Below are 13,006 nucleotides of genomic sequence, written 5' to 3'. Positions count from 1 at the left end.
TACGAACAATGATCATGAAGCTCATTTTGAAGGCTGGACTATTCAATAGCATACCCGTTTATTTCTTGTGAATTTTCAAAACTGACCTGCTTGAATAGCTCCATGTGTTATAAAAAAAAAAACACGTCAGACCAAAGAAGGCAGTGCAGAGCTCAGAATCTGCTGAACAGTCTGAGTAAAACTTGTGTGTTTGGAATGGAGCTGAGCGCTGTCAGTCTGACTTGTCTGCAGGCAGAGGGCAAAATGAAAGCTGGCTGCAGAGTTTACCACATGGATTAAATGAGAGGTCTTTTCCTCTGAAAGAACACAACAGTGTGTGTAGAGGCAGAAGTGAGATTAAATCCAGACTGAGTTGATTTTACATTCTGACCTCACAACTGTTCTCTGCTCCATTTACCCCATAATGTTAATGCGCTGGACTTTACTCCAACCTGCCAGCTAATCTACATTCAACACTACATCTACTTACACACCTCTCTCCTTTTCTCTTTTTCTTTCATTTTCTTTTCCTTGCCCTTCTTTCTTGCTTTCTTCTCTCTCTCTCTCGCTTCCTTTTTCCTGATATTTATTTCTTGATCTGTTTTTCTTTATTTCTTTTGTTCTTTCTTTCTTGATCTGCTTTCTTTCTTTGTCCTTTTCTTTGTCCTTTCTTTCTTTCTTTCTTTCTTTCTTTTGTTCTTTCTTTCTTGATCTGCTTTCTTTCTTTGTCCTTTCTTTCTTTCTTTCTTTTGTTCGTTCCTCAGCACACAGTCACACATATTGCCTTTTTGCTCTTCATCACATGTAGCATAAAGCAGCTCAATGTGTCATTTTGTTAAAAGCCCATCAGGATGAGCTTCATGGTGTGTATAAATAGAACAGCCTCCTAAATGAACTCGGCTCTGTGTTTAATCACCAGACATATTCTTGGATCAGTAAAACTCCATGGACACACACACACACACACACACACACACACACACACACACAGTTCAAACAGCTGGAGCCTTGTTATATACACATTTAACACCTCTTGGATAAACAGTGTGTGAAATACTCTATCCATTCATTACAGATCATGTGTAGCAGTGCTGAGATCTGGGTTCTTACCGGGTTCCTGTCCACCACTTTTGGGTTGTTGACCACACATGTGAGGTTGATTATAGTGAAGGCTGAATTGAGCACATAAGAGCAGAACAGATTCTTGTGCAAGGTGATCCTTTGGCAACTTAGACTCCTAGCAACAGAAGTCCACAGACAATAATGAAAGAAACTGAAAAATCATTTATTTAAAAAGAATAGCAAAGTCATAGAAATGCACATGCATATACTGATTAGCCATTGTTTTTACAGGAAATATCATTTTATTAAAATAATAATAATAATAATAATAATAATAATAATAATAATAATAATAATAATAATAAAGCCACACAACGTACACTTTTGTGTTTTCTGTCAAATAGTGAATATTAGAGGATTATTTAAGCTTGATATGAAATTAAGTAGCCTTAATATAAAAGCTGCATAATTATCATATGCATGTGTAGTACTTGTGTAGTATGATTGATAATTTGAAAAAAAAAAAAGATTTTTATGTGGAACACAAAAGATGAGAAATGTCCTAGAAATGTCTACATTGCATCTTACAAACACAATGTGAAAGCTTTGAGGCAGTAAGCAGAACAATAAATCAGAAAACTCTGGCAAGAATATCCTGGCTCCTATTAGCATAATGTGATTGTCAGATGCTACCTGTGCTCTCTTTTATGCAAAGTGATAGTAAATCATTAGAACGTAAACTTAAACTGTCTTATGGGAGTTATTCTAGGATAAAGATTCTACTAAATGCAACACTAATATCTTCAGTTTGCTAAAATAACATGTCATACAGATTTTTACAACTGCTAACAAGCATTAGTCTCTAGCAGTTCCTGTTTTCAGTTAGGACAACAGCACTGAATGTGAACTAAACTATAAATATATATTTTTTATTATAGGTTACTGATCCAAAATGCATTTAGTGAAAACACAGTCTTTAAAATGCTTGCATATATTTTTACATGTATTCAGAGACAGGTTTCACATCTGCATTGATTTTCTGCTATTCGGATTATGCAAATTATCTGTGTGTAATTACCACCACCTTTAAATACGAGCACTTGCCAACGATGGGTTGCTGTTACCACTCCAAAATTCATTACTTTCCTACCAGAGCATGAAGTGTTTTACTGCTCAATTTCTAAATGTATTAATGAAAGACAGTAATCATACATATTATTAACATTTAACATTAACATTTAAATAAATGTCTCCTTACAGAACTTTATGAATGTTACACATTTTTCATTTTTAAAAGCAAAATGTTTTAATTTGTTTATTATTAGTCTTAGATTACGTAGCGCATCCTCCATACAAGACATACAAGTAAACAAGTTGTTACTATAGAAATGATAACTTATTATAAAAAGTGCATTATTATAAACCTGTGATTTGCCTTACACTCAGAAGTACTGTCAAAACTACTGTTATATAAAGTTAATCAACTCCTTCTGACCAACCAGAATTGAAAATTCAGAAATGCTGTAGCATATAGCAAAACAATACATGTCTAAAAAATCTAGTGGATGATTTACACCTAGTTTTTTTTTTCCAAATTAAAATGCATGCCACTTGCTGCTAAGAGATTAGGCTTGTTGCTCTGTAATCATCCAGGCAGGGAAAAATAGATTAACATAATTGTAAGGCAGATGCAACAACTATCTCAGGTTATACAGATGGCGGTTTGTTATCAACTGTCTCAGTAAGTTTCAGCAAGCCAGCAAACAAAAAGTACACGGCAAAAATATTTTAAAGATGCAACAAATCCTGCCCATTAGCAGAGTCATCCCGTTCACATGACCTCACCCATATGGCCCAAAACAGCCACAAAAATCAGCTGCCTTGTGTAATACTGTTCTTGGAAGACTGGCAAGACCTGAGGGAAAACTGTGCTCATTTTCCAAACTGAATCACACATTTCTAACCAATCTCTTCTGGCAGTGATCAGGGAGGGGCATAAATAAAAGCCTTGTGCTGTGGTGTAATGTCACATTCCTCTGTAAACACCACATCTGGATGCAATAAGGTAACATTAAAACCTTGGAGTGATCAAATAATACATATCACATTTAGCAATAATATAAACAAAGTGCACATAAACAAAGCCTCAGCTATTCATCATTAATTTCAACACAATTTTTTAAACATGTTTAACACTGCTGGAGATGTTTAAATGAGTTACGCAAAAAAAAAAAAAACCTGACGTTTTGCAGAAAGACCACGCCAACACTCCTCCCATATATTCCCAACTCTGCCTTCCTTTCTCTGTCACTCCTACATTTCTCTTTTGGAATTCCAGCCCGAGATCTCTAAGTTCTTTCCCTCCTACAATTCCCCATCATTCCTCATACCACAGTCATCAATCAAGGCATATACACTGCAGAAGCAAATTACAACAGCACTGTAAATACAACAGAGCACAATTACAACTTTACCACATAGGTGGAGGAAAAATCCATTTCACCTCCAAATGGCTTTTCATTAACTTCAATGATTGTCCTTTGTTTTAACAAGCGATGAGATGTTGTAACTGAACAGAGGAAAAAATGCAGGACTATTATCATGACCCCATTAATTTTGATGTGTGTTATGTTAGAGATGACTCCAAAATCCACTTTTATGAACTTGATTTAAAGCTCTTAAAAGGAGGCAAACATATCTGTCATAAGAAATATGATGTGTAAGAAAAAGCACATTAACACCTGCTACAGATCGTTCTGTGCACTGTGTATGCATTTACAGTAACGCACTGTAGATTTGTAAAATATTGGGCCTATAATTTCTACTAATTGCCTCTACAGTAATTATTTGGGGGCATTTCGGCTCTTAAAAAAGTAAAAGCTTGAGAACCCCTGACTTATATCAAGGTTTTTGAATGATCTTGGTTCTACAATGCAATGATTACCTGAATAAAGACCTGAACAGTCAATCAGTCTAATTATTCAAAAGTTGAATAATTAAAGAAGTAATAATAAATGTGAAAAATATATACTTAATGGCACTTAATCCCAAGAAGTGCCATTAGTCCTACAACAGTGCACACTGTTTTGGTGAAATATATTTACGTTGTCAAAATATGTTATAGGCAGAAAAATCCAATTTTAGCTTCAGTTATTGTTCACATCAAACATCGGAATGGGGAAAAATGACCTTGGTGACTTTAACCATAGCATGGTTGTTGGTGCCTGACAAGCTGGTTCTGCGCTTTGTTGATGAGAGAGGTCAGAGGAGAATAGCCAGTTCAATCTGACAAGAGGTCTACAGTAAAGAAATTACCGCTCTTTATAACCATGGTGAACAGAAAAGCATCTCAGAATGCACAATACATCAGACCTTGAGATAGATGCGCTACATCAGACCACATCAGGTTCCACTCCTGTCAGCCAAGAACTGGAATCTGAAGCACAGGCATGGAAACTGGACATTTGAAGTTTGGAAAAACATTGCCTGGTCTAATTCTCTTTTTCTTAGAATTTTCTTACAATTTTAAGAAGGAAATGAATTTTTAATTGATTTTGGGTGGCGTCCTTGGAGATAAGAGGTTTGATAGATTTTGCAGCCAAACAGTCATACAGATTATAAAAGAGAAGTCATTTTGGACTAGTTCTGGCTCACAAAATCTAATGGGTACTTGGCATTTTCAAACAATGTGAAAAAGTTCAAAAAACATAAAAAGCAGAAACAAAATAAAACAATGCAGCTGTATAACTATACACTGAGTGTAGTACACATTTGAGAGAGATTGGTATATCTCTCTATAGACTATACCATGTGAATCAACCCACGAAATTGAGTTTGCTTGAGTAGCTATCTATCAAAGTTAAGAGGGAAACCAAGTCAGCATGAAATGATGCTGTCAAAAACCTGCAAAACACTTTTGGTGTCATTTGGCTTACAAACCAGTCAGCAAAACTAATGGGCATAAAGGATTAGCAGGCAATAAAGCCTGAAACTAAGAAATATGGTTTTGAATGTAGAACCAAATGATTTGGAAAGAACAGAGGAACTTTTAATCCATTCAACTTCAGTATAAGCCGTTAGACCTTTGCAATGATTTTTATAAATGTTTCTTATTGGCACTTCTCCAAACGTGATGTAAACTTAAATTTGGATCTTACAACATGGCAATAATAAAGGTTTAAAAAAAAAAAAGTAAAAAAAAAAGACAAAAATGTCAGTTCAGTACAGCATTGAGCTACTCCACTGGAAACACACATCCATCTTTTCATTTCACTGTTAATGGGCTCTGATGATAAATGGCATTAGAATGAGTCCCCGGTAAATTCCTCTTAGATGAGCAAAGCCTCATTAATTAAATAAATCTTAGTCACCAAGACTTAATTCCACCCCTTCAGTATCAACAAGAACAAATCTGACAAATTACAATCCGCTTTAGTGTTTACAATATGCTCCAGTACTTGACACTGGTGAAAATTTAAACAGTAAAAAATAATGAATGTAATATGTTGTGCTTATAAAAAATGGCAAACTTGTTATTTAAAGCAAGCCACTTTTCGGTTTGTGAAATACATTAACATCTTTAGTATTTCTCTATGCTGTATTACTATTTTAACTTGACATTTCTTTTCAGTCTTAGAAACCCCTACAATGCCACTAGGAACCCCTCAAGGTTCACAAACACCCAGGTGCAGTGGCATAGCCAGGAATTAATGTAAGTGGGGGGTGAGGAAATGTGCTAAATAAAATTATCACATGATCTGTACAACTCTAAGTGCAGTAAGTGTGACACACTCATGCATTTTGGGTCGATGTCAGACAATAGTAGAAGTAGATTTATCCTCTTACAATCTTGCCATAACAACGTTAATAGGCATAGGAAATAAAATACCTTGAAGACAGTTCCACTGAAAATGATTAAAATAACATGATAGTAATTATATCTTACCATAAAAACCAGATCTACAAGAAAAATGCATGACTCTGATTGGCTAATCCTGTTTCTCACCATAGCAGCTGGTAACCAATAAAATTAAATGATTAAGCAAATTAAGAGAAATGTTTGTTTGATGATGTCCTTTAATGAACATCATTATAGAGCAATTACTGCACAAAATATATTATGTGAAATGTATTTAATCAGCTGCACTATATGTGTCTAATGCTAAAATAAGTATTTGACGGGGGTTCAAACCCAAAATCCACTACCTAGCTAAGCAACTGCCCAGTTGAAAACCCCTGCTATAAAAGACAGCTATGAGCTAAGTGTATTCCACAAGACTGTTGGGAAGAAACCACCTAAACTTACCTGAAGTAAAAGAATATTGCCAGAGAGATGAGGAGGGACGCAATGGACAAAGCATGACCCACGATTGCCATGTAGTACAGAATGTATGCATTCTGCAAAATATAGACACATTACTACAGATTCACAAGATATGACTGTGACATTTTTTTAGCTAATACAACACCAAACAACACATACAATGCCAGGATACAGTCCTACAGTCCCACTCCTCACTATTAATAGCCTGTAAAGGCAACCAAGTGCATTTTCTGGTGTTAAAGTAAATTGTTCAGGCTGCTAGATTGGTATTTCACACTTCTTTGAATACTTAGTTATTTAAAAGCAATGACATGAATTCCTACCTTTAACTTGTCCTTAGTGTAAGCAATGCAGAGGGTGTAGTTGGACCATGTCCTGTTTGTCTCAGGATGTAGAAACCAGTTCCCAGTCTCATCACAATATTTTATGGCCTTTTCTAATATAAGAAGATAAATTATTTGACAGAAATTAACTAGGGAGAAACCTGTCTAGGGAGTTTCTTTCTTCCAAAGAGAAATTTTAGAGCTTTATAATGTTCTTGAGACTTGAGAACAAACAACAAGAACAGAAATTATAATATTTTGTCACATCATATTACACTATGATCATTGCATAGGAAAAAACAGTGTGTGTAGATTGTGAGATCTTTGTTTCTTTTGCTTTTACCTGTGGGGTCAAAGTCAGGGAAGTAGTTGGGGCAGTTTTGAGATGTGTATGTTCCTGCAGGTGTATCGTCCCAACACAGCCACCCATCCCATGTGCGGTTACAGTACAGACCTAAAGTTTAAATAAATAAAATTAAACAGAAGTTAGATTGCAAACTGTTTTTAAGTAAATTCTTATCTTACAGAAATACGTGAGTGAATGTAAGAGCATGCTGAACTATATCACATTACAGTTCTTCAAAAATAAGAGTCCTCCACTACCTGATTTGTTATAAGGTGGGTCTCTGTTCATTTTCTCAAAGCATTTATATTGACCATCAATGATTTTTTTCCTCTCCTCTGCTTTCTGAGTTTCCACAGGACTGACCAGGGTTTCTGCTGTGGTATCAGCCTCTGGCTCCATCTCACTATTACCAGATCCTTTCTGCAAAAATGCCATTAGAAACAGTCAACAGAACAGAAATTATTGAACTACAGTATAACTGCTCTTAGGGGAAACTGTAAATAAACTGACTATTTCATTCTGTTACTATTAAAAGGGTTTTTTTATGCAAAGTAAATGGTACACAGCCAGACCAGAACTGCTGTAATTACCTTTAATTTGTCCTTTGAGATGCTGAGACACTGAGACCAGGTATTATTTATTGACATGCTGTGAGCCCAATTACCAGATTCATCACAATATTTGGTTATTTTTTCTGTGTAAGGGGAAAAAACATAAAAAGCAATCACTCAAGCTGCCATGTAGCAGTAACTGTGCCAGTGTTGTACCTTGAGATCAATCAGTGCATTAGCACAGTGTGTGACTGTAAACCGTATACTGGTCTAGACTAGAAAAGAAGAGTGAGGCCATTTTAAATCACTTTAACAACCTCCTGGGTTTGTTCATTCTTTAACAAAAGTATCCATCTATATACATACATACACACACACACACACACATACATATATATATATATATATATATATATACATGTATGTATGTATATAAAATGCTATGACTGTGTATTAATATCTAACTATGTATTAACATGTCGACAAGCGAAGCAAAGCAAAGCTCCGGTACTATAATTTTATGGATATGTAGATCATTTCTTATACTGTCATTGTAAAATCAATAGACTTGCAGACAGCTTCTACCTAACTAATGGCCCAACCCCTAGCTATGTCCATGATATTTTATTGTTTATAGCTGTGATTCGTCTCCTTTCTCTTTCAACTTGACACATAAATTAGCTAATCACAATGAGAGATGAGTGCTGTTGTGACTTTTCTCTTACCCTGCTATAACATAAACTAAAGTAATTCTCCACGATTCTGTTACATAACTAACCAGCTTTCTTAGTTTGCTGAGCTAGATGACTTTGCTAAATCAGACATAAAGTGGCTCTATTTTATCTATCTTTGGCACTGAATAGGTAAAATGTGCAATTATGATAGTTAAAATTTAGCAAATGCTCAAAAGATATTTGCGACCTAGCTATCTAGTTTACAGTGTTGACTAACCCTTCATAGGACAGAGGTCTGTCAAAATCATAAATGCTGAAAATTCTTTAAAATAAATTGTCATGAGCTATAATGTTGCTTGTGTGGGATCTTCAAGCTCTTATACTGAACAAGATCTTATACTGTAGAACCATTTCCCATCCCCCGTACTCTGGAATGATCGGTCTGGACTCAGGGAATTTTCCTTGTGATTCCATTTGAGGAGAGAGATCAAGATGTTCCTGCACTGCTTTCTGCTATCCCCCAACAGCTAATAAATTGTTTTCTTGGGTTCCAAATAAAATCCAGACAAGCTTTCCCAGACACCTTTAGGGAAGAAAAAAAACTACCTGCCGAAAACGGGTGCTGTTTTGCTGCAATTCATGTTAGAGAGTAAAGAAGAACATGCTGCAAATTAAATATCTGTTTGAGACAGCTTTTCCAATTACCTAAAGGGTCACATGTCAAGACAGGCTGTGTGATAATAGCTTCCTGAGGCTTACCTGAGGTGTCAAAGGTGGGGTAGTCTGGACAGCTCTGAGAAGCATAAGCCCCAGCGGGAGTTTCATCCCAGCATAGCCAGCCATCCCAAAACCGGCTACAGTGGGAAGCTACAAAAAAAGAAATTGAAAAAGATTTAAAAAGAAATTCTCCCCAGGCGTAAACGTGAGCTCGAACCCAAATTCATGTTCAAAGCTAAATAATAGCTTTAGTTGTCAGGTTGTACAGGTTGGACAAATCACTAGCCTATATGCTGGGACAAGCAGAGTTTATGTCTGGGCTATAAGTTTTTAATTCATAGTTATAAGTAGGAGTGCAGTGGATAGCATAGCCACCTCACAACTCCAGGTTACTGTCAGTGTAGAGTTTCGAATGTTTTCCTCATTTCTGTGTGTTTTTCCTCCATGCTCTCCAGTTTCCTCCCACCTCCCAAAATCATGCTAGTAGGTGGATTAGCTATGCAAAAAGCTTGAATGTGTGCGTGCATGGTGCCGTGTGATGGACTGGTGTCCAATTTAGGGTGTGTCCCTGCCTAGCTTCCACTGTTCCTGGGAAAGGGTCCGGGTCCACTGCGACCACGACCACCATAAAGCAGTTACTGAAGATGAATGATGAATGGATTTACACATAGGATTAAAAAACCTTTTACTTTCAAAAAACAAAAGTTTTTTTTTAATTTGATTACACATATAGAATATCTTCTCAGGGCGACGGACTATAGTTGTTGTTGTTGTTGTTGTTGCTGCTGCTTTTGTAATAGTCAGAGCATTACAATGTTAGGCAATGTTTTACAGCACGAAAATGTGCATTTCCAAATAACTGCCTGTTCAATCATTAGTCCATTAGATGTAAATGAACACACAAATGCATGACGTCCTTCTGAGCGGTCACATGAGTAACTTTTAAAAACATTTATGTAACATAAAAAAAAAACTTTTTCAATATCTTCTATCATCCTTAAAGAAGGATGTAAAAATCTTGAGTCAGGTTGACAAGGATAATGCAAAGGCAGAATACTACAGCAAAACATTGGTTAATGATTTTTTGTCCAGGGTACAAGCACACTATGCTACATGATCATATGCTCTTTGTTTCCTTTAGTACTTAACTAGCTAACAAGCTCATCATACATTATCATTTTATGTCAGTTGATTTTTTGGGCAACCAAAACATCGGACTGGGTAGTACACTGAAGATTTTACTTGCCCAATGGGCTAACTAATGAATTTATGATGTTTACATTTCTATTTCACTTGGCACAGTGCAAAAGTTTTGAGATCACACACTCAACAAGATACTTCAGTCAGCTCTCGTTCAATGTGTGTGGTGGTCTGGAAAAATCCACTGGATGTCACTGTGGCTGAATTCAAGCAAATATCCAAAAGAATCAGGTTTTGAACAAAACTGTTTGCCTTTAACCATAAATAAATTTCACCAAAATGACATGGAAATGTTTTTATTTACTTTTTAACCTTGCCTTCCTGTTGGTTAAGGAACCAGTTTAACAAAACACTCCTTAAAACAGTCAGTCTGCCTAAAGATGTCTAAAAACTTGATAAGTTAAGTGTGATTTCCTCAAACAGTGAATATCAGGCTTTGATCACGGTGTTGGATAGCGTAGTGAAGCCTAATAATTTCAGTTTGTAATCTGACATGTTACTTGTTATTTCAGTTCAGGAAAGTCTGTAGTTTTCAGAACTCTATATAGTAGTGAGTGTCAGTATTTCACCATGTGAAAGGTTTTCCAAGGTTGCCATACATATACAGTTAATTTAAGAGATGAAATGTTTCCTATTCTACCTGTTTTATTGCGTGTTCCATCTCTGCTCAACAGCTCCAGACATTTATACTGAGATTCAGTCATGATCTGGCGCTCCCCCTCCATCACCCCCATAGCAGGAGCGAGAGAAAAGTCTGTGGTTGGTTCGGCTTTAGGCTCCGCTCCGCCCACAGCAGTTATCCACTGTAAACAGAGATGCACTCTTGATAGACTGTATCAATGTAGAAAGTCACACTGAATGTGGCAGGTAGCCCACTGGCTTATGTTCTGCCCCAGATAGAAATGACAACAAGAACAAATTCTAGATTTGCTTTGGTATAACCAAATTTCATTCCTTCACAACTTGTGTGAGCACTAAAGGACTTTGAAATTTTAAATCTGCAGGTTCTGCCTGTTAGCCATTTCATTCTTCAAAAGTACTTCAGATCTTGTAAAGTATTTTAAAGTGTGCTTGTAAGGATAGGAATGGTTCATGAACGCAAGAGCTCAGCTAGTGTCATCATTGTGTAGTTGGGAGGGGCTGAGATCAAGCCCAGGCTTTTTCTGAAGCAGACAGTTAATGCTCCTCCTGCAATGCTTCAGATAGCATCTGTAGTAGCGGCATCTGGTATGAGTCATCACATTTATAATTCTGAAGAAAGATGAGAGGTAAATCAGAAGCAACCTGCTTGTCTTCCTCTTAATCATCGCATGTAAATGAAGTCAAAATATATTACCCACAAGAATGTTGCATTGCAATAGAAAGAAAGTCCTTCTGTTCTTACTTTACATCTTAAACGCTTAAAAATTAAACATATTTGAGAGATTTTCTGATGTCCCATGTAGCAGTTTAGCAGCCGTACATATGATGTCACTCCAAACATTGAAGTAAATGACGTCATACATACGACCACCAGGCCACCACTCTTGTCAGCTCAAAGAGCCACTTCGCCTCTCAGCAAAATTTGATCTTGAATACTAAATCACATCACATCTACTCAACATGTTCCACAGCACACCTACACAGTGGAAAAGCCAAGCCTCTGCAACCAGACCACTTACCATTTTCTGCTACTTTGAACAAAATCATTTTACCAACCATCCAAAATAAGCAATTATTTATAGCACACGTTAACATTTCATCACATAATTCTTTATGATTCACACCATTTAATAGGTAAGACCTTCACATGCATACCTACCAGTGGCTTCAAGGTTTCTAAAAGCAGCAACTACACTGCCAAAACCAATAATTGAAATGTCATAACAGTGCCAAGGCCTGCATTTAGACAGCTGTTTTTCTGTTAAATGATAACAAAAAAATAAACCAAAACTACATTTGTGAAAAGCACAAGCACACCATTAATGGTGCAGTTTAATTTATCTGGGAATGTAGTGGGAGCAAAGTATTTCTATTTGTCTTTCCATTAGTCTGATTAAGACACCGTTTGAGATGTATTTATTGCAGCAGAGAGAGAGGGTAAAGCTGCTGTGTGTGAAAAGTGTGAAAAATAATTTCGGGTTTCTTAGCATTTATCAGAGCATTTATCAGATTGTTTCTCGTTCAGTTAAATAACATACTACATTATATATTTTTATTATACAATACCAATCAAAAGGTTGGAATCAATTTTCTGAATTTAAAAATGAAAGAAAGAAAGAAAGAAAGTGTCAAGTATGAGTACAGCACCATAAACATTTCAAATGTTAACTAAATGCTAAATAAATCATCTAAAATTACACTTTGGCATCTAGTGTAGAATATTTAGTTCTACTCTATATAGTTTAAATAAATAAAATAGTATGTTGAATAAAACATGACAAGTTACTCCAAACTTTTAGACAGAAAGGCAGAAAGAAAGACAGACAGATCGGCACACACATGTACAGATAGACAGTGAAGCTGACAGAAAAACAGACAGAGAGACAGATGAAAAGACAGAAAGACAGTCAGGCAGAAAGGTACACAGAAAGACAAACAGACAGACAGACAGACAGACATAGATAGATAGATAGATAGATAGATAGATAGATAATGGTAAATAATGGTGACAGAAGTCCATTAAGCACACCTGAACAAAACACAGGCTATGTAAAAGCACAGTGAACATGAATGAAAGAGGAGAAGTGGGTGAGGAAAAGCACTTGACATTTTGGGCGAGTGCTTCCCCTCCTGCCAGACCGCTATACACCGCTGTCACACTGTAAAAGAACTGATTATATTTGGAGGGT

At 36.2% G+C, this 13,006-nt stretch overlaps 1 protein-coding gene across 1 annotated transcript in view; it reads right to left on the bottom strand.

Annotated features, from left to right (window-relative positions):
* The window catches only part of calcr (calcitonin receptor), a 55,414-nt gene that overhangs the window by 18,203 nt on the left and 24,205 nt on the right, over window positions 1-13,006 (bottom strand). The window contains exons 3-10 of the mRNA XM_026930171.3: window positions 10,816-10,978; window positions 9,018-9,125; window positions 7,624-7,727; window positions 7,291-7,453; window positions 7,031-7,141; window positions 6,688-6,800; window positions 6,347-6,438; window positions 1,090-1,216 (exon numbers count right to left, since the gene is read on the bottom strand). Coding sequence (XP_026785972.3) covers window positions 1,090-1,216; window positions 6,347-6,438; window positions 6,688-6,800; window positions 7,031-7,141; window positions 7,291-7,453; window positions 7,624-7,727; window positions 9,018-9,125; window positions 10,816-10,978 — 981 coding nt within the window. The remainder of the gene's footprint in view (window positions 1-1,089; window positions 1,217-6,346; window positions 6,439-6,687; window positions 6,801-7,030; window positions 7,142-7,290; window positions 7,454-7,623; window positions 7,728-9,017; window positions 9,126-10,815; window positions 10,979-13,006) is intronic.

Source organism: Pangasianodon hypophthalmus, chromosome 23, assembly GCF_027358585.1.
Source record: "Pangasianodon hypophthalmus isolate fPanHyp1 chromosome 23, fPanHyp1.pri, whole genome shotgun sequence".
Classification (NCBI taxonomy): Eukaryota; Metazoa; Chordata; class Actinopteri; order Siluriformes; family Pangasiidae; genus Pangasianodon; species Pangasianodon hypophthalmus.
This window is presented reverse-complemented; position numbering and strand designations above follow the sequence as displayed.